Source organism: Aquarana catesbeiana, linkage group LG01, assembly GCF_042186555.1.
Source record: "Aquarana catesbeiana isolate 2022-GZ linkage group LG01, ASM4218655v1, whole genome shotgun sequence".
Classification (NCBI taxonomy): Eukaryota; Metazoa; Chordata; class Amphibia; order Anura; family Ranidae; genus Aquarana; species Aquarana catesbeiana.
In genome coordinates, this window is record NC_133324.1 from 170,765,661 (window position 1) to 170,788,616 (window position 22,956).

Here is a 22,956-nt window from a genome sequence, read left to right on the forward strand (position 1 = left end):
GACCTCCAGCACAAATTTGTGTTAGTGCACATTTCAAAGCAGGTGCATTGGAGTGACATTTACACAGCAGTACAGCAATGCAGATTAACGTACATTATCACATGCATTACCATAGCACAGTGGTGTGAGTGGGGTCTAAACCTCTCAAAATGCCCAACTATTTGCAGGGGAATATGAGATCGTAATAAGAAAAAAAAATCTCCTGCACACAATTCGAAGACTGAAATTAGCACAGCTTTACTGGACAGGTAAACATACTTCTCTCAATTAGTAAATCCATTTAAATATATCTGAATTTTGGCATGTAACATATGTGAACCTGAATGCTGCCTGGCTTTTGGTAGGAAAACCGAAGAAGAATTACACAAATATTTCATTTTGAGGTTTACTTTACAGCTAAGAAGCATAAAATAATAAAAATCATTATTTCAGCTATCCCCAAAAGCTGGCAGATTCGACACTGCTTTTAATATTGAGCATATTCTCTCTGCGCTGTTTAGTGCACACATTGGCTTCTCCTTTCTGTAGTCTTCTTCTGATAGATGCTTTCTGCTGCTTTGTTAACTGTTTCTTCACCTTCTGCTTCACAAGCTCCTAGAACATATACAAAAAAATATATATTAATTTCATAAAAGGTAGCCAATCAGCTTCTAACTACAGTTTGTTCTATTACACTTTGACAAAAAAAAAGAAAAAAAAAAAAAAAAAAAGGGCCTGGAAGATAATTGGTTTCTATACAGAGCTGCACTATATTTTGCACGCTTCAGTTTTGGTCAATTAAACCCATGGAGTATTCCCAACTAAACACTCTGAAATGAACCAATACCATCCTGTAAGCAGGACAGGTAGGCAATAAGCGTTTTCAGAGTCGCTGACCTAGATCAGCTGTCAATCCACTGCCCAATCAGAATGCTCTAACTTAGCCATGCAGTCAGTGAAAGCCAAGCCACAGGAACTGAAACTAAATCAGTCTCTAGACATTTGTTTGGGGAGGATCTTTGGCTCTTATCACATTTCTGTGCCGAACAAACTACTTTCTCAAAACTAGTGCTCAGAACCCGAAACACTTGGCCTGTAGCTTCTAAATGCCACAATTCCATGTGATGGAAATCTGTCTAGCAGGGCAGCCAGCTGCTCAAGAGAAACACCAGGATGCAAATAAGAGTATTTCAGACTATTAAATTCAAATTTGTCATATCTGAGTGCACATTTCCAGCAAACTAGATTTTAAAGAATTCATTTTTGTAAACAGGCTCAGATTTCCTGGCTTCTATGCTCTAGCTGTGACTCCTACACATTTCATATTGCTAGTCTTGAATTTACCCACTTTGTTCTCTTGTTGCTTGGCAAACTGGGAGAGATTTGTGTGGAGCAGTAAACAGTGGAGCTCTAGAGCATTGTCTCACCTCCTCCTACACTGATAATGTTCTGAGAACATGGTGAGTTATGAATTCCCCACAGAGCACACATTACAATGCCTTCCATCACTCAGGCCAGATGCAGGAGCATCCTGGCAACTAGTCATACTGTGGAAAAATAAAGCTGGCCACACACACTGATTTATTTTTTTTTTTTTTAATGATCAGAGGAGGTTCTTTTTTATTTTTACGTTAATTCCAGAATGCAGTCGTGAATACAAGACATTGTGGCATTGGAGATACCTTAGTTTCATATCTGTGAATATACATCCACCAACTGCATGTGTATATCTACACCATCTTTTAAACTTCATAATATTATGTGTAAAGTAGGACTCCAGCTTAAACTTTTCCCTCCAATTTGGGTAGAGGGGAAAAGGGTTAGAGAAGTTTTCATTGCTGTCCGAATCCCTGTTTGTAAAATTCCCCCTCATGTTCTGTCATGGCCTCCGCTGTCACTGTGGCAGAATGTTACTCACTCCCTAAAATGGGAGTAAAAAGTAAATCTCCCAATGGGGAGAAAGGAGGAAAATTTGACTTGCTTTGGGTATGCCTATACCAGCAACAGAGGAAACACTGAATGACCTTCATTTGAAGAGGGCTTTCATCGAGGAGAGCAAGAAGGAAACCCTCCCCAGGTGCTTACATAATAGTGCGGTCGTAACCAAAGATGTAAAAGTCTGAACAACGTTGCAATAACCAGTAAACGTAGGTAGACGAACAAAAGTAGGGGGGAGGGAGGAGAAAAAAAAAAAAAAAAGCACTATGAAGAGAAATAAAACTGGATATTCAACAAAGATAGCAAGTAGTATGACAAGAAGATCAAAAGGTAGGAGGCAAATGTAGCGATATCCCCGAAGGACCTGCTTAAGTTTGTTCAGTCTGTTACTCTGCCTCTCAACCCCAAAGAACTGTCTCAGCCCCTCTGGCACACCTAGCAAACAGTGTACTTGCAAACACAGTAAAACAGACACAGATGTAGTGAACAGGAAGTTTGTTTACTGGGAGACTTTCCACAATCAAACAGTGTTCTGGTAATTCAATAGTCAAGAATGGCAAACTATGGTATTTAATAGTGTTAATCAAACCCAAAATGCAGACTTCAAAATAACACAGTCAAACAACTCAAATAAGTCTAGAGCGGCCTATGCACTCAGGCACAAAGGGGAACTGATCTGACTTAACAGTCAGCCTGTTTCCCTCAAATCCTGAAATCACAGACCCAGGCAATTAAATGTGAGGCAATAGACAACGAATGCAATTTATCACTTTAACATTTAACGTGAGAGTTCCCCTTTAAAGGGTAGTCATTGGGATCACTAAATTACTGATACTGAAGGAGTAAGAGAAAGGGACCTCACAATGGAGATATCCAGGATCTTCAGCTAGCATGGCGTTGGTGCACTTGGTGTCCTGTTGAGCAGGATAAACAAAGGGGTACTTGAAAGTGGAATGTAGTGACTGTTCAGCTGGGTGCAAGTGTTCCTACAAATGTGGGCACAGGTGAGGCAAAGTTGCCTGCCTACCGTTCTTGGGTAGTCAAACGCCCACTCACCCGTCCTGCGACCAGTTCCCCGAAAAACCCGGCTGGCCACCTTGTAACCGGATCGGCCCACGCCCTCAGGAACACCTGGAGATATAGCCGAGATCCCTCTCAGGCTGGATGTCAGTCGATGTCCGACTGCTGGAACCGTGGCAGGATCAGCACGCCGAGCTGTGGCTGGATGGCTCAACATGGGTAACAGCAGCCCCTCAGATCACATCTGTCTCTCTCTCTCACTCCCTCATCGACTCACCTTTACCCTCAGGGCACAAAATGGAATCTTACTTTCCTGTCAGCAAAGCCTGCTGGGATTTGTATTTCTCCCTATATACCAGTCTATGGGGCCGTTTTGTGTGGGAACTGCATGTCCCAGAATCCATTGCAACTCTCCCTGAAGTTCAGTACAGTCTCTCCCATTGGCTGTTGTAACTGTGCCTTTAATTGGTTTTATTCTTCTGGCCAATAGGGGCACAAGAGAGGCTGCTGAATTCACAGCTCTGTGTGCGTTCTCTCACATTATATTACTTGGTCAGTAAAAACAGGAAGGGGGGGGGGGGGGGGGTGAAAAAGCCCATGCAGACATGACAGCCAGTTCTCTCCCCTCTCTTAGGCTGAAAAGCCTGTGTACATGCAGCCCATCTGTGTTAATGTAAGTCTTTGGCTGCAATACCCCCCTATCCAAATTTAGAGGAATGTCGGAAGGGATTCCAGACTGACCATGTCAAGGTATAGTCAGGAGATGAAATATTCCAGATGGCAAATAGAATCCATTTTACAGATCCATTCCACAAAGAGTGGTTTTCACCACGGTGCATGCAGAAGTCAAGAAGTGTTGAAGAAGACTTTATTTTGTTTATAGGATCCAGGCAACATTGATAGCATAGTAATGAGGGGAGAGTTAATAATAGTAGAGGTGAAGTATTTTGTCCCAGACAGGCGTTATTATTATTATTTTACAGGATTTTTCTATAGCGCTGACAGTTTACAAAGTGCTTTACATTAGGGCAGACAGTACAATTACAATACAATTCAATACAGGGGGGTATCAGAGAGCCCTGCTCGTTAGAGCTTACAATCTAGGAGGGAGGGTCAAGTTATACAAAAGGGTAATAGCTGTGGGGGATGAGCTAATGGAGAAAATAGTGCAGTTGTTAGATGGATGCAGGATAGGCTTCTCTGAAGAGGAAGGTTTTCAGGGATTGCCTAAAAGTGGACAAATGTGGAGACAGTCTGACAAATTGGGGTAGCGAATTCCAGAGGATGGGAGAGGCTCAGGAGAAGTCCTGGAGGCGGATATGGGAGGAGGTGATGAGGGAGCTAGAGAGCAGGAGGTCTTGGGAGGAACGAAGAGGGCGATTAAGTTGGTATTTTGAGACTAGGCTAGTGATGTAAGCTGGGAGCAGAGTTGTGGATGGATTTTTAACTAATTGTTAGTATTTTGAATTTAATTCGTTGGGTAAGTGGCAGCCAATGGAGGGATTGGCAGAGAGGGGTAGAAGACACTGAGCTGTTTGTAAGGTGGATGAGTTTGGCAGCAGCATTCATGATGGACTGAAGGGGGGATAGTCTATTTAAAGGTAAGCCAATGAGGAGGGAGTTGCAGTAGTCAAGGCGAGAGATAACCAGGGAGTGAATCAGGAGCTTTGTGGTTTCATTGGTTAGAAAGGGACGTAGTTTAGAGATGTTGCGAAGGTTGAGGCGGCAAGCTTTGGAAAGTGATTGGATGTGGGGCCGAAAGGAGAGTTCAGAGTCCAGGATAACACCTAGCACGCTGACATGTGGGGATGGGTGGATGGTTGTGCCATTGCTCTTGACAGAGAAGTCAGGGGAAGCGGCACGTGGGGGAGAAAATATTATAAGCTCAGTTTTGGACAAGTTGAGTTTGAGGAAGTGATGTGAAATCCATACAGATATGTGTGTTAGTAAGTTAGTGATGCGTGAGGAGACTGATGGAGTGAGTTGAGGGGTGGAGAGATAGATTTGTGTGTCGTCAGCGTAGAAAAGATATTGAAAGCCGTGAGAGGCTATCAGCTGACCCAGGGAAGAGGTGTAGATTGAAGATAAAAGAGGTCCAAGAACAGAACCTTGGGGGACCCCTACGGAGAAGGGAAGAGGAGTGGAGGAAGTAGAATTGTAAGTGACACTGAAGGTGCGTTGGGATAGGTAGGATGAGAGCCACTGAAGAGCACAGTCATGGAGACCAAGTGAGTAAAGTTTTTTGAGGAGGAGGGGGTGGTCAACCGTGTCAAAGGCAGCTGAAAGGTCCAGAAGTAGGAGTGCAGAATAGTGTCCGTTGGTTTTTGCAGTTAGTAGGTAATTTGTGAGTTTTAAAAGAGCAGTTTCTGTGGAGTGTTGAGGGCAAAATGAGTGTTATGAGTGGGCAAATGCTCCATATAGGATTCATGGTGCCTGGGGCCTTAAAACATCTCCAGCAGTAGTTTGGAATAGACAGGTCTATTTTATGCAAGGTAAATTGGCAATGATACCACCTGGCAAGGATCTTATAGTTGTGCTCTTGTGCTCTAGAAGATATGGAAATCTTATAGGTGAATGTCAGTATTTTGTCCAGTCAAAGTTCTTACCTGGGGCATAAAGTTCCTGTTCCCATTTAGCAATGAATGGTGGGGCATGTGGTAGGGTGGTGTTCAGCAAAACTTGGTATACAGTCAGGTCCATAAATATTGGGACATCGACACAATTCTAATCTTTTTGGCTCTATACACCACCACAATGGATTTGAAATGAAACAAACAAGATGTGCTTTAACTGCAGACTTTCAGCTTTAATTTGAGGGTATTTACATCCAAATCAGGTGAACGGTGTAGGAATTACAACAGTTTGTATATGTGCCTCCCACTTTTTAAGGGACCAAAAGTAATGGGGCAATTGGCTGCTCAGCTGTTCCATGGCCAGGTGTGCGTGTTATTTCCTCATTATCCCATTTACAAGGGGCAGATAAAAGGTCCAGAGTTAATTTCAAGTGTGCTATTTGCATTTGGAATCTGTTGTTGTCAACTCTCAATATGAGATCCAAAGAGCTGTCACTATCAGTGAAGCAAACCATCATTAGGCTGAAAAAACAAAAACCCATCAGAGAGATAGCAAAAACATTAGGTGTGGCCAAATGAACTGTTTGGAATATCCTTAAAAAGAAAGAAAGCACCGGTGAGCTCAGCAACACCAAAAGACCCGGAAGACCACGGAAAACAACTGTGGTGGATGACCAAATTATTCTTTCCCTGGTGAAGAAAACACCCTTCACAACAGTTGGCCAGATCAAGAACACTCTCCAGGAGGTAGGTGTATGTGTGTCAAAGTCAACAATCAAGAGAAGACTTCACCAGAGTGAATACAGAGGGTTCACCACAAGATGTAAACCATTGGTAAGCCTCAAAAACAGGAATACAGATTAGAGTTTGCCAAATAACATCTAAAAAAGCCTTCACATTTCTGGAACAACATTCTATGGACAGATGAGACCAAGATCAACTTGTACCAGAGTGATGGGAAGAGAAGAATATGGAGAAGGAAAGGAACTGCTCATGATCCAAAGCATACCACCTCATCAGTGAAGCATGGTGGTGGTAGTGTCATGGCGTGGGCATGTATGGCTGCCAATGGAACTGGTTCTCTTGTATTTATTGATCATGTGACTGCTGACAAAAGCAGCAGGATGAATTCTGAAGTGTTTTGAGCAATATTCAGCAAAATGCTTCAGAACTCACTGGATGGTGCTTCAGAGCATCATCAGGAATGAAACCCAGCGTCTGGTGATGTCTATGCGCTCCAGACTTCAGGCTGTAATTGACTGCAAAGGATTTGCAACCAAGTATTAAAAAGTGAAAGTTTGATGGATGATCTGTCCCATTACTTTTGGTCCCTTAAAAAGTGGGAGGCACAATTGCAAACTGTTGTAATTCCTACACCGTTCACCTGATTTGGATGTAAATACCCTCAAATTAAAGCTGAAAGTCTGCAGTTAAAGCACATCTTGTTTGTTTCTTTTCAAATCCATTGTGGTGGTGTATAGAGCCAAAAAGATTAGAATTGTGTCGATGTCCCAATATTTATGAATCTGACTGTATGTGAGACAGGGGGTGTCCCGGCCTGGCAGACTGGGACAACAAGCACTCAAAATCAGTGAGTGGTCTAGTTAGGGCAGTTGCAGGTATATTAGCGGCGAGATAATGTTGGAGCTGGAAGTATTCCATCCAAGCTCTAGCCTGGTTAGGACAGGACCCTAACAATTGTGACAGTGTAATCAATTTACCATTCCGCAGGCTGTCAAAAGCAGCGGTCTTCCTTTTTCCACAGAAGAAACCGAGATTGACAAAGAGTAGGAGGAAATTCAAGAGTCTCAAAAAGAAGTGCTGGTGCTAGCGGGCTAGGCCCTGACATGAATAAACCTTGCCCTACATATGAGTCCCATATACGGAGAGTAGAAGTCACCAGAAGGGGCAAGGCGTCTGTATGTGGTCTCTCTTTCAGGTCAGTCCATAGTATGGACGTGATGTCAGGAGCGAGAAGGTAATTTTCCAGGACCGTCCATAATTTGGAGTCTCAGCTATGGTACCAATCAAGGATTCTGAGAAAGCAAGATGCTTTATGGTATAGAAGTATGTAAGGTAGAGCCACACCACCTCTAGATTTTGGCAAGAAAAGTGTGGAGCGACGATGGGTTTTTTTTGTGCTTCCATAGTAACGTATAAGTGTGTTATAGTAACGTATAAGCGTGTTACCATGAGCAAAGAACCCAAGAGGGGGAAACTATCGGAACGGTTTGAAAAATATATAGCAATTTGAGCAGTATGTCCATTTTATTGACATTCAAAAGGGCCAAACCAAGGATAGTAGGCTTATCGTATGATTTAAGGCAAGCGCGATTGAGGGCGAGTAAGGGTGTGTAGTTTAGATCCAACAGTTTAGAAATAGTAGTAGGGATATGAACTCCTAAATATTTAATGGCTTGAGGTTGCCGCAATTTAGACATTTTAAAATGCTAAATAATGTTTGCAGCATACAATATAGGTAAGGATTGCACATGAATGTATTTTGTCAGTAAAGTGTATCTCAAGCCAAAATCTTTTTGGTTATGTACAGAGTGGTGAGGAGTTAGGGAAATTAACCCTTTATTTGCATTGATGAACACTTTCTCCAAGATCTAAAGCAAGGCAAACTCCAAAATGAGTTGTCATGTAATTAAGATAATATTTTTGCTACAATTCTAATGGTCAGGCTGGGAGTTAAGCTAGCCATACAGGGCTCAAAATTAAAGCCGTGGGCGACCCTCTTAGCACCACCCAGTTTGGCAAACTTCAACTAAAAAATTGTTGGTTGAAAAGTGACCGCATCCTATCAGATCCAGTCACTGTTCGGGTATTTAGACAGACATGGGTGCCACAGCTGTCTGGAAACATTAGCTGGCAGGGGAAGATTCCTCCACTCATGCCGTTTAGTGAGGGTGGGGGGTGTATTAGAAATCTATGCATGTATGGCATTAAAGTGGTTGTAAATGCTCACATATACCTACTGACTGGCCTCACTGGGAGCAGAAATTACAAAATGCAGAGCTTAGCGAGCTGATTGGAGGGGAGGGACCCCCCCCTCCACACAGCACACAGGAACAAAGCTGAGGCTGTCGTTCAGCTCCCAGTCACCATTTTCGTCTTGGTGTCAGGAAAAACTTCTCAGACGTGACTCATGCTGATAGCAGAGGAACAAAGCAGCAGACAGAAACTTAGTGCTCCTAATTGAGACAAATACACACTATAGAGGGATATGCTTTGTTCATATTTCCCATCTGAAGTTTACAGTCACTTTAAAAGGTCAGACTGACAGTTAGGCACATGGCACAAAAAAATCTCTTATATTCACTATCTGTTCCTGCTTGATAATGTACAAAAATCAAATCATACCAAAAAGCACCTAACAGAAAAAAAAACAATATATTGAGATATCTATATATATATTTATATTAAAACAAAATATTTAACAACTTATCTTATTCTGCCATATTTCAATGTTGTATGCTATCACTTCCTGGTACAGAAAAACAACTTCATTTTACAGATAGAACAGAAGCCAAATAAACATCCCACATAAAATAAATATAATGGTCACGTTGCTGAGTACTTGAATAGTTATTAACAGATTACTTGGCTCCATCTGGTGGTCATGTACAGCACTAGGAGTATTTTGGCTTACAGATTGTATGCACAATTTTAGGCAAATTAAACTCAGTTAAACTTAAAGTGGTTGTAAAGGCTGAAGGTTTTTTAACTTCATGCATTCTAAGCATGAAGGTAAAAAAACCTTCCGTGTGAACCCCCCCCCCCCCCCTAATCCTTACCTGAACTTCCCCAGACCCAACGATGTTCACGAGAGACTCCGCTGTCCTGGGACTCTCCCTACTCATTGGATGAGACAGCAGTGGGAGCCCATTGGTCTTATGGACGCACAGAGCAGCACCCTGGAAGCACGTAGTGGTGCTTCCAGGGCAAGCGGCTTTTTCTGGGGGCACTGCTCGAGGGGGAAGAGCCAGGAGCGCTGGACCTGAAAAGAGGATCGGGGCTGCTCTGTGCAAAACCACTGCTCAGAGCAGGTAGGTATAACATGTTTGTTATCTTTAAAAAATAAACTAAGCTTTAATATCACTTTAAATGCAGAGAGAAGCAACTGGAAGTGAATGATCAGATTGTTGTACAAAACCACGATAATCAAGCATGCCGGTGTTCTGACATATAGTGTCCTCCTATCAGATAGTGTCCGCCTGCGCAGTACGGAGCAGCAGGAGATGCCGAAAATGTCCGAAGTTGATCAGCTTACCATCAGCTGTACACGGCGCTCGGGCACCTGTTAGCGATGGCTGTGTAAGAGGGCCCCTCGCGGGCTCGCTTCGCTCGCCACGCTTCGGGCACGGCCTCGCTGCGCTCGGCAACTATTTATTCTAACTCTATGTCCACTTGGATAGTAGGGAATGAACCTGGACATAGGGTAAGAATAAATGCGCAGGCGCCGTGTACAGCTGACGATCAGCTGTTGAACTTCGGAGACTTTCGGCGTCTCGTTTGTCCTCCGTACTGCGCCTGCGCAGTACAGGGCGGACACTTCTGGATAGGGGACTGTATTCGACAAGACACCGGCACTATTCAGTGCACTTGGGTAATTTCCCATTATTGGCTGAAGAGCAGTACCATGATGGCGTATGTAAAGCAGAACTCTAATTAGAACTTTTTCTCCTAGGTTTTTTTTTTTTTTTTTAACAGAGTGGAGAAGATTTTTATTCACATTTGTGCCCCTGTTGGGGAGGTTTACACTCACTACTTGTCCCGACAAATGAGGGGGAATCCAAACAAACAGAGAGGCCGCTTGTTCTGGTGAAGACTGTCAAAAGTAAAATTTGCCCTCATTTTGGGGCAATATCGGCTTACTCCCTGTTGTGTTCCTGGGGACAGGAAATGCAGAGAAATTACCATTCTACCTACATTTTTCAAAAGTCATTTTGTATGGATATACATTTTAAGAACTTGCCTGATTTAAAAAAAAAAAAAAAAAAAAAAAAAAAAAACTGAACCCCATTATCCAAGATATTTTATACCAGTCTCCCATGTACCATAAATGGTTTGATCATGCAGGCAGAAAAGGGGTTATGCCTCTTCAACATACAGTGGGGACAGAAAGTATTCAGACCCCCTTACATTTTTCACTCTTTGTTATATTGCAGCCATTTGCTAAAATCACAAGTTCATTTTTTTCCCTCATTAATGTACACACAGCACCCCATATTGACAGAAAAACACAGAATTGTTGACACTTTTGCAGATTTATTAAAAAAGAAAAACTGAAATATCACATGATCCTAAGTATTCAGACCCTTTGTTGTGACACTCATATTTAACTCAGGTGCTGTCCATTACTTCTGATCATCCTTGAGATGGTTCTACACCTTCATTTGAGTCCAGCTGTGTTTGATTATACTAATTGGACTTGATTAGGAAAGCCACACACCTGTCTATATAAAAGACATTACAGCTCACAGTGCATGTCAGAGGAAATGAGAATCATGAGGTCAAAAGGAACTGCCTGAAGAGCTCAGAGACAGAATTGAGGCAAGGCACAGATCTGGCCAAGGTTACAAAAAAATTTCTGCTGCACCTAAGGTTCCTAAGAGCACAGTGGCCTCCATAATCCTTAAATGGAAGACGTTTGGGAAGACCAGAACCCTTCCTAGAGCTGGCCATTCGGCCAAACTGAGCTATCGGGGGAGAAGAGCCTTGGTGAGAGAGGTAAAGAAGAACCCAAAGATCACTGTGGCTGAGCTCCAGAGATGGAGTTGGGAGATGGGGGAAAGTTGTAGAAAGTTAACCACCACTGCAGCCCTCCACCAGTCAGGGATTTATGGCAGAGTGGCCCGACGGAAGCCTCTCCTCAGTGCAAGACACATGAAAGCCTGCATGGAGTTTGCTAAAAAACACCTAAAGGACTCCAAGATGGTGAGAAATAAGATTCTCTGGTCTGATGAGACCAAGAGAGAACTTTTTGGCCTTAATTCTAAGCGGTATGTGTGGAGAAAACCAGGCACTACTCATCACCTGTCCAATACAGTCCCAACAGTGAAGCATGGTGGTGGCAGCATCATGCTGTGGGGGTGTTTTTCAGCTGCAGGGACAGGACGACTGGTTGCAATCGAGGGAAAGATGAATGCGGCTAAGTACAGGGATATCCTGGACGAAAACCTTCTCCAGAGTGCTCAGGACCTCAGACTGGGCCGAAAGTTTACCTTCCAACAACAAGACAATGACCCTAAGCACACAGCTAAAATAACGAAGGAGAGGCTTCAGGGGGGTCTGAATACTTTCCGTCCCCACTGTACATGCAGTGAAGCTGAAAAAGGTGTTAGGGCTGATGCAAATGGACCATTGGAGCCACAGATATGCTCTAGTGTAAAAATACCAGTGCTTTTATTAATTCAAAGCGCCTCAGGTGGTGTGTACAATAGGCCACAGAAGTCAATGAGAGTGTACAAGTACAGCCATTACTAGTGACTTATGTCTTTTCCCAACCTATGTAACTTCTATGGGCAGCTGTACATGCCACTTGTGGCTCCTGAGGCACAGAAAAATGCTGAGATTTTTACACTAGGGAATATTTGAGCCTCAAACAAGCCTTTACTCAGAAATGAAGCAAGATGAGGTAAAGACGAGCAATTTGCAACATGGTCAGGTTGACTTCAAATCAGCGAGTTTGACAGCTGGTGCCTCCTGTTAAAACATGATATGCCAAGTTAAAAATTCTACAGCGGCAAAGCATCGCAGCATATGTACAAACCCCCTCAGGCTACCATGTTAGGATTTAGATGGGAGGTAAGTAAAAATGCAGATCAGCTGCCTGTTTTTATTGCCCCTTTGCCATCATGTGAATAAGACCTTCAATTTTTATATAGGGTAACCACCATCTCTAGGGTAACTGCAAGCATCTGTACATACTTTGGTATTTCATTTAACCTTGTGTTAGCGCACCTAAAAACTGTAGCAAACACTGCTTATAAAACCAAAGCACCATCCCAAAGCCATCAGCTTGTACCTTATGCTCATCGATGCTCTTCTTGCAAAATGGGTAAGCAATTACAATTTGGAAATGGCATCCTGATCACCAGTGGTCAATTCCCTCTTCAATCTACCTACTTCCACAAATGCACTGCAATCTCTAATACCTCCTGCTGCAGTCGATGTCCATTCATACAAGTGGCAAGACTAGAACTGCATGGAAGGACTTGAGTCGAGTTGACTTCCCCTATCTGCATTGGAAAGTTTTAGGGTGCGATATCCACAGATGCTCCCTGGAGACGTCTATTATTAGGGGTGAATGCAGTTGTCAATACTTACTGACACTTTGCAGACTGTTGCACCTACCTAAAATACTTGAATGATCTGAGGTGTGTCCATAGGTCAGCATAGCATAAATACTGAAACCTATGTGTACCAGAGAATTTAGTGTTTACACGACTCCTGTGAGCAGCTTCACGCAGGTGCACTCAGACTGAATCAGGCCTGTATCTCATGCTTGCTCAAAATTGAAAACCTTTTTTTCCTACACATTTTATTGTTGTACAGCTGCAGCATAACAGTAAATAGAGTCGTTTTTTTTTACTGAGTGTTGGGTCTGCTTACATGCAGTACAATCATGATATATTTGAGACTACTTTTGGTATATATTATTCTGTATCTGAATACAGAAAATAATTTCTTTCCCCTTCCAGAGCCAGAAGAGACTCATAAAACCGCTCTGCCATTAATATGATTTGTGTTTCATGGACAACTGCAGTGTAGACTTGATTTCGGGGAATATTCGCAAAGTAGGGAGTGTTCTCATTAAAAACATAAATTCAGAGGTAAGAAATGAATATGCTCTGAACTCATACATTTTGATTATGGACGTCAAGTAATTTTTGTTTGTGAACTTGCTAATGGATTTAGATTTTCAAGCAGAAAGAAGGGGGCTGAGCAGTTAAATGTGGACTGTCAGGTTTATTTAACAGGGCCATATACAAACAATGATGATGTACAAATTACAGTATCCCAGAAAAAGCAAATCATTTCACCATCAGAGGGACGCATGGTAATGGAAAGATGGTTGCTCTGAATAACTATTCCTTGTACAGCAAGACTTTGTAAATAAGAAAATGACAGAAGAGTAGCTGGTTGCGCAAACTTACTGGTGGGATAGTAGAACAGCTCCCGGTCGTACCCACTGATGTTAAACTTGTAGTCCTGGTTCTGTGTGCATTAATGTGCTGCAAACTGTCTTCATCTCTAATAAAACAAAGAAAACATCTGAAATTATACGCATATGCATGGAGAGTATTTAATAAATCTAAACTCATATGTGACACTAGTTCTCTTAAGTTTCCATGTTTCTTATATTTGACTGTTCTCTCTGGCAAGACATGCAAGAAGCAGCTTTGACAAAGAGGCAGTAATTAAAATGTTTTGTGAGACTGAATGATTTTTGGCAGAAATAAATGTCAAGACTGAGAAAAAGCACACCTCCACTATGGTTACCTTTGCCTGCTTAAAGTGGTTGTAATGGCTGAAGGTTATTATTATTATTATTATAATACAGTGCCAACAATTCGAGTAGCGCTTTACAACTTGAGGGTAGACAGTACAAATACAAGACACTTTAATACAGTAGGAATCAGAGGGCCCTGCTCCTTAGAGCTTACAATCTAAGACGGTTCTATGCTTGAAGGTAAAAAAAAAAAAAAAAAAAAACAAAAAAAACAAACAACCTTCTGTGTGCTGTTCCCCCCCACAGCCTCCCTAATACTCACCTTAGCCCCATATCAATCCAACAATATGAATGAGAGCCTCGGCTGTCCCAGGACTCCCTCTCTTTATTGGCTAAGACAGCAGCGGGTGCCATTGACTCCCACTGCTGTCAATCACAGCCAATGAGGAAAGAGCAGGGGGCGGGGCGGGGCGGAGCTCTGTGTGTCTTATGGACACAGAGCAGGGCTCGGGAGCAAATATGCACCAGTGTCCCCATAGCAAGCAGCTTGCTATTGGGGGTGCTGGTCAAGGGGGAGGAGCCAGGAGCGCCGGCAAGGGACCCAAGAAGAAGACGATCAGGCTGCTCTGAGCAAAACCATTACAGAGAGCAGGTAAGTGTAACATGTTTGTTATTAAAAAAACAAAAACCCAAACCTTTAATACCACTTTTAAAGCAGAAGGTAAATCATTATTGGCCCCTCCTCAAAGTGACCCCTCTATCCAAAACTGCAAGGGTTGAATGCTTGTTTTAACCTGAAAAAGCAGATATACGTACCACATCCCTCGCTCCTGCAGGCTTCCTCTGAACTTCAGGACCGGTTGATTGCAGGCATTCCGATATCATATGAAATTCAGGACCAGCATCCACAGTCCTGAAGTTGAGGGCCTGCCTACAACCTTTAGAGCTGGAAGGCCTTGAAACGTGCTGGCTGCCAGGGGAGCCCCACTGCAAGGATAAGTATAACTGCCCTCCAGACAAAAATGAGCATTTTAAGACTTGCAGAAAGGGAAGCCCCACTGCAAGGGTCTTTTTTTATTTACACAGATTTCAGCTTTAATCAAATCAGTGACGTGAGTGCACTTGTGCACAGTATGCACACAAGTATGAAGGAATTGTTCTCTGTAGTAAAAGTCTCTGGAATTGGATAGAGGTGTAATTCCATACAGTTGCCTTAATGTTTAGCTTCACCTTTGGGAACATTACATGTTCCACCCATATTTGGGATGGAACATGTAACAATCTAACATGTTCCCAATGCTGCAGCCACTGCCCTGGCAGCAGTATGGGAAGTGGTCTCCCGTACTAGCTGTCACTTTTTAAAATCAGCACTTCCGTGCAGGGCTCTGCCCACTCGGCTACGTCATTCCTTCACACAGTTGTGTGTGTGAATGAACTACAAGACCCGACATCCTTTGCGGTTGTGGGCTTGTAGTTCATTGATTTAGACCCGTCAGTGTATATGCATGCCCGTAGGGGATGTACGGGTACACAGATACACTGACAGATCTGATTTTTCAGATTTTTATTGCAGATGCAACATGCACTGTCTCTTTTGCCATAAAATGCCCTTACGTACCTGCTCGCTGTCAACACCATCCTGGTCCTTGTGTGCCAGAATGATGGCCTCCTGCGCATACACTGGAATGATGTCACCCTACACTGGCCAACCAAGATGGCCAAAGACTGGCACACAGGAGAAGATGCCGGTGAGGGACAGGACCGATCGTTAAGTTTTGGCTCCCTTTAGTTCCACTTTAGCATGCATGTCAAGCCAAAAACTCTTTTCTAGTTTTGGATAGAGTGGGGCAAGATAACATCCCCAGTCAGGTATTTACTGTCATCCAAGGCTTTGTTAGCAAGATTTCTCCTTACATGCTGTCCTACTGACAACTGTTTTACCAGAGGGGAAGTGAGGGAAATCTGCAACCAGGACACAGACAGAAAAATATCTGACAGAGGTTCTAGACTTCCTCTACTCTACTAAAGAAAAGCATTTTTATTTCTGTCTGTGCTGCTGTTAGAGAATTCGTCTCACTTCATGTCTGATAAGGCCTCATGCACATGGACGTTTTGGAAACTCAACTAAAAGACTTTCCCTCCTGGTAGCAGCGTTAACACGTTAAGCCGCGTTTACAGGCAGAGCACTTGGGTGTTAATTAATTTTACTGACCAGAATAATTTATTCCGGCCATTGAAATGAATTTACCCTCAAGCGCTAAATGCATCTAGCATTAACACACCTTTCCAAGCATCAAGCATTTTTTCTGCCAAAACTCTGCTGCTCCTGAACAGTGCTGGCAGAGGTTTTTTCCTGCATCTAAGCGCTGCTAAAAGTCTATGTGTGCATGGACACATAGGATAACATGCAGGGAAGTTCAAAAAAAAAAAAGACCAATGCCCCTGCTTGCTGCAAAAATGTCCTATGTACATGAGGTCTAAAACTTTGTCAGCAGGATGGTAAGTGAGGGAAGATCTCTCTAAAGAAGCACTGGATAGCAGTTAAAAACCAGACGGGTTTCAAAGTTTTTGGCTGGATATACACAAAGAATAAAATCATCAAGAGGCTCGATACACCAAGATATAATAATCATTATCTGCATATAGATGTATACACACACACACACACCACGTGACATATACAGTCGGCTCTTTCGGTGGTTGTACTTTTCGGCTCATACTTCCTCAAATCTCATTCATGTCCGATTCACTGAAAATAATGTGCTCTATGTGGCCATGATTTTAAACACAACAGTTTTTTTATAAAGAAAGATTGGTAATTGTAGTGAATTGTGGACAACCCTTTACTGGCCAATCTAAAAACTGGTATATTTTAATATTTTGGAAGCGCAAATGTAAAACTGAAAAATCTAAAATTTACATTAAGGCCCCTTGCACACGGGAACCATAAAATCTGACGCTCACTCTATAATGTGCGATGTCCGTGTGCGAGGGGCCAAAAACTGTGTGTAAAGACCTAAATAATGTTGAGTAAAGGTGTGCAAGAATAAGACTAGTAAAATTCTTTTTCATTGCCAGTATTGTAATATACTCACTTATACATTAAAACGTGTAAATGACTGCACTCGATTATAAAATTTTCTATTTTTGTTTTACTGCTCTGTACTGGTCAGTGTATTACTGATCTTTTCTCAGCTGTGTGCAATGTCCCATAGACAACAATGCATCTCAGTCCAGATTAGTAATAAACTCAGCATTTTTTATTCCCGTGTGTAACAGGCCTACACCAGACAGACATAAAAAGCAATCATGTAATCAAGTCATATTGAATGCATCCTTCACAGAGGTTGCAAGTATATGGATCTGTCCTGATTCTATGCAACTGCAATTATCTGCAAATAGCACTCAGAGTGGGAGAGCTGAGGGGCGGCAATGAAAGCTTGTGTGACTCTACGGAACTGTACAGAGAGGTTCTTCTAATATTATAAACTGGCTACATAATCTTTCATCATCACAAGGCCTCAGTCAATTACCTGAAGGGTCTGTATTCTTTATTTGCCCCAGAAAGAACTACAAGATCCGGACATTCATCTCCATGTTCATCTTGCTCATCACCGTCTTGACTTTCAACATCATTTGAACTTCCCTTTTTAAGTCTGTCTTCATCATCATCATCATCTGCAGTTACAGAGTTTTCTGTAATAGACTTGTGCTTGCCATCCCCAGTCTGACCTTCTAGTTCTGCCAAAGCACTATGAAAGTCTGACAAGTCTATACATTTGTCATTTCTGTATTCTGGTTCAGAAGCGGGTGCGGATTCACTCAGGGACATGCCATGCATTGCTTCAGATAAGCTCTTGTCATTATTGTTACAGAGATCAGGTTCTAATTGAAAGTCTTCAGTTGGTGGTCCAGTACAGTCAGCATCCTGCGTCTCACAATCTGGGCCCTCTGGCTGCAAGAGATCATCATCCTCCTGCATTTCTTTTGTATAGCCACTAGCTGAAATCTCCACATCAAGAGAGCATTCTTTCCTAAAAAGCAAATAAATGAAAGTAAAGGCCAAAATACTTGCATCTAACAGCTACAACATTTGAAGAGAGATTATGAGGTTTACGATCCTGAAGAGGCAAACTAAATATCTAGGACTGTGATGGATCCAAATAAGAACAGTGTAAATTACTCTGCAAATAACTCATATGTGGTTACATCATTGCCAGTAGTTACTGGAGGGACCAATGGGCCAACTAGTAAGGGGGAACAATAAGAGACAAATGGGAGACACAAATAGCAATAATGTAAACACTTTTAAATATTCTTTAGGAACACTCATATACTCCATGAGATTACACACTTTACATGGTGGAAGCCTCAAATGTACACCTGACTATGAAATATCAATTCTAATGCTGCTTATTAATAGAGCAAATAGAAGGAACATTATTTAACCACTTGACCTCTGGAAGATTTACCCCCTTCATGACCATGCCCTTTTTTGCTATACGACACTGCCTTACTTTAACCACTTGCTGACCGCCGATTTATGTTGGCAGAATGGCACGGGCAGGCAAAAGGGTATACCCGTACGTCCCTTGAATTTGCTGCCTAGCGGGCGCGCGCGCCCGCCAAAATCTACGTTCGCCGGCAGCCTGCGATCGCGGCGAGGAGAGGCAGAACGGGGAGATGCCTATGTAAACAAGGCATTTCCCTGTTCTGCCTAGCAACATGACAGGAATCTACTGCTCCCGATAACAGGGAGCAGTGATCCCATCGCCCCCACGGTTAGAACACATCCAGGGAACACACTTAACCCCTTGTTCGCCCCCTAGTGTTTAACCCATTCCCTGCCAGTGTCATTTATATAGTAATCAGTGGCTATTTGTAGCTCTGATCGCTGTATAAATGTCAATGGTCCCAAAATAGTGTCAAAAGTGTCCGATCTGTCCACCATAATGTAGCAGTTCCGATAAAAAATGCAGATCGGCGCCAATACTAGTTAAAAAAAAAAAAAATTTAATAAAAATATCATAAATCTATCCCCTATTTTGTAGATGCTATAACTTTTGCGCAAACCAATCAATATACACTTTTCACGATTTTTTTTTTACCAAAAATATGTAGAAGAATACATATCGGCCTAAACTGTGGAAGAAATTAGTTTTTTATATATATTTTTGGGGATATTATTTATTATAGCAAAAAAGTAAAAAATATTGCTTTTTTTTTCAAAATTGCCGGTCTCTTTTCGTTTATAGCCAAAAAAAAACTAAAAAAAACGCAGAGGTGATTGAATACCACCAAAAGAAAGCTCTATTTGTGGGAAAAAAATTGACGTACATTTTGTCGCACAGCCACGCAATTGTCAGCTAAAGCGACGTAGTGCCGAATCTCAAAAAAATGCCCTGGTCGGGAAGGGGGTAAATCCTTCTGGGGCTGATGTGGTTAATTTTTTTCCCCCACAAATAGAGCTTTCGTTTGGTGGCATTTGATTGCCACTGGGCTTTTTATTTTTTGCGCTAAAAACAAAAAAGAAAATTTTGCAAAAAAAAAAAAATATATATATTTTTTTATTTAATAAAAAAAAAATATTGCATATGTTTTATAGCATTTTTAAAGTTTATAAATTGAAAAAACCTATGCAAAAGTGCAGAATCACACACGATTCTGCACAGAACGCCTGCCGTGTAGCAGTAAATCTGCTATAGGGTGGTTGTTAAGTGGTTCAATGTCAATATTCATTTACTAGCTTGCTTAAGTGCAATAGCGGTGTTCGCTAGAGGAAGAGTCAAGTGAACTATTGGTAGCAGCTGTATCAAGATGAACTGATGTTAATACCCAGCAGAAAATGCACAACTGTTATAATACTATAATTTCACCCTCAGAAAAAGCTTTGCGTGTAATACATGTGTAGCACCCTCTAGCTAGGTAGGTGCTAAAGTGAGGCTCTTTCTGAGTAGCAAAATTTAGGCAGGCCTAGCTGGTGGCTAGGCCTGGCTTGTTTTCATTCTGGGCTGGGAGCGGCTCAGGGCAGAGCGACTCACAGGTAGCATCACTGTCACCTCCCTCTTCCTTCTAGAAAGTGATGGAAATAGAGGAGGGGAGGAGACTGGGGTATCTTGATGAGCCTTGACCAATCCCCAACTTGGATTGGCAGGTGGCAGGCCTCCTTAACCACTTCCGGACTGGCTCACACTGATATACATCGGCACTTTGAAGATTAAACTTATAGCAGCAGCTAGCTACCATAACCCCGGTATCCTCTTCTTCAGTGAGCGGTCCGGTTTCAGATCAAAGTGGTCTTTGTGGCAGATTCACAGCAGCATTCGTTGATACGTTTATCAACGGCGGGAGACCCCCCACACCCGCTTACCGGAGACGTCGGTAGCGGCGGAGGCGAACGGGTCCTCTCCCTGGCTTTTTATGGAGACCAGTGAGGGGAAGATGGCACCCAACCGGCTCCATACCATTCCAGGGGGAAGTGAGGTCAAAATGTCACTTCCGCCCATAGCTCTCAAAGAGACATTTTTATTTTTTATTTAAATGACATTTAATTATTTAAAGAAAACAATTTTTTTATTGCATTTTAGTGTAAATCTTTTTGACCCCAGATCTCATATTTAAGAAGTCCTGTCATGCTTTTTTTCTATTACAAGGGATGTTTACTTTCCTTGTAATAGGAATAAAAGTGACACCATTTTGTTTTTTTTGTTTTTTACAAGAACAGTGTAAAAATAAAAAATAAAAAAGGTAAAATAAATAAGTAAAAGAAAAAAAATGTGTTTTAAACGCACCCGTCCCACCGAGCTTGCGTGCAGAAGCGAATGCATACATGAGCAGCGCACGCATACGAAAACGGTGTTCAAACCACACATGTGAGGTATCGCAGTGATCGGTAGAGTGAGAGCAATAATTCTAGCCCTAGACCTCCTCTGTAATTAAAAACATGCAACCTGTAGAATTTTTTAAATGTTGCCTATGGAGATTAAGGTGAAAAGTTTGTCGCCATTCCACGAGCAGGCGCAATTTTGAAGCGTGACATGTCTCGTATCAATTTACTCGGCATAACATTTTTTTTAATTCAAAAAAGTGTATTTTTTTCAAAAAAAGTGCACTTGTAAAACCGCTGCACAAATACGGTGCGACAAAGTATTGCAACGTCCGCCATTTTATTCTCTAGGGCGTTCGAAAAAAAAATAACGTTTGCGGGTTCTAAGAAATCTCAGAAAGAGGTTCGGTCCTTAAGTGGTTAAATGCCTGGGGTCAGCCCAGCTGTGGGAGGAGTTGTTGGGTAGCTGAAGTGAGATAGAGTGGAGGCTGTAGGGGCCCCACATGGAGCTCCCCAGTCTAAGGGGGGGATGGACCCTGGGCTGGGGCTCAGGTGCATCCAGGAGGAGTGAAGTGATCCTGGAAAGAGAGGCACATGAGAGAGCAAGGAGAGGACAGTGAGAGACAACACTTCTAAGAATCTCCAGGGAGGACAACTGGTCGCAGAACTGAGAACTGGTATATTGCAGTTTGAGATGGGTGCAGAATCAGAAGAGAGGACTGTGGGAAGGGCAGTGGAAAGAGGTCTTTGCAGCCAGTCTGGTTGGCAGGACCTGAAGAGAGCTATCTGGTAGTGGTAGCTGAATAGAGGACAGCTAGTACCTGAACTATTCTACACCACAGGGGCCCGAGGTCCCTGCCTGCAAAAGGCAGATTCACTGAGGCCTGGCTGAATTGGTGTCAGTCCTAACCATGAGGTGCTAGCTAGTCTTGAGTAGTGACAGTCTGCAGCAAGGGAAGTGCTGGAGGAGTGAAGGATACGAGGTCTTAAGCAAGCGTTGTGCTGGAGAGAAGACTGGAGTGTATACAGAAGCCCCAAGCAAGTTTGCACTGAATAGTGTGGGGCATCCCATAATGCCCCATTTCCCATCCAAGTTCAATTCCCTCAAAAAACAAAAACAAAGCTTATGGACTGATCTATGAGTGATTGAGAGATGGACGTCTGGCTAGGCAGGGTGACAGGTAAACCACTACATTCAGCAACCCCTTCCACTAAGGTCACATGGGCTATATTAGTGGAGAGTGACATGCTAGCCTTCGAGCAACCAATTCAGAATATAGAATGAGAAAAAAGTACATGATCTTACTTTTTCAAATTGGAATATTCTTTGGATACTCAAAGTAGCCAGAAAAATTGCTATAAGGGCTACATATACTTATAACAGTACATTGAGTATTTCCAAAATAATTAAAGGAGAAAGCTTGTACTTACTGGACATCCCGGAAAGTTGGGAAAAGTTCACTTTCATAATTGAACCGTTTTAGGAAGAAATCTCGAATACATTTCACATCTCTGTCAAAATACCTAAGAAACAGAAAAGAAAACATATGTGCTCCAGAAAACTCCAATTTTCTGCTCATCTGCAACTGTATTGGTCTCTTCGCAGCGATAATCACTGATACACGACATTAAAATGGTCTATTGCAGCTCAAATATAAACTGATGAATCACTTGAGCATATTCTTGGCGGTGCTGCTAAATCTATGTTTTCACCAAGATTCTACTAGACAAAGAAAAATGATGCCATTAGTAAGTGTCTGATGTTGTCATGAATAATGTAGCAGTAAATGGTCGCTAGTTCAAGCATTACGTAAAATGCCGCATTTAATTAAGCCAAGGACATCTCTTGTCAGTGTACACTTAAAAGGGAACAGACACCGATATCTCTGCTCTGTCACTCCGATAACAGGATAATACGCACCATTCACCATTTTCATGAGATGTAGACACCATTTGTGGGAAATCAATCAAGGTGACATGGTCCTCATCATCCAACATGATATTAAACTCATTGAAGTCTCCGTGGATCAAGCCATGATTAGCAAGTTTGACAATGAGTTCCATTAACTCACTGTACAATGACGCCGGGTCATCCAAGTGACGAATCTGGCACCTAACAGTAGGAAACAAAAAAAGGTTAGGATATCCCGATTCTACAA

General features: G+C 42.4%; 1 protein-coding gene across 1 annotated transcript in view; it reads right to left on the reverse strand.

Moving 5' to 3' along the window:
- Positions 1-212: 212 nt before the first annotated feature.
- The window catches only part of RIOK2 (RIO kinase 2), a 52,984-nt gene continuing 30,240 nt past the window's right edge, over positions 213-22,956 (reverse strand). Inside the window, exons 6-10 of the mRNA XM_073624560.1 lie at positions 22,719-22,910; positions 22,229-22,321; positions 17,505-18,005; positions 13,676-13,772; positions 213-594 (exon numbers count right to left, since the gene is read on the reverse strand). Of these exons, the coding sequence (XP_073480661.1) occupies positions 433-594; positions 13,676-13,772; positions 17,505-18,005; positions 22,229-22,321; positions 22,719-22,910 (1,045 nt within the window). The 3' untranslated portion in view covers positions 213-432. The remainder of the gene's footprint in view (positions 595-13,675; positions 13,773-17,504; positions 18,006-22,228; positions 22,322-22,718; positions 22,911-22,956) is intronic.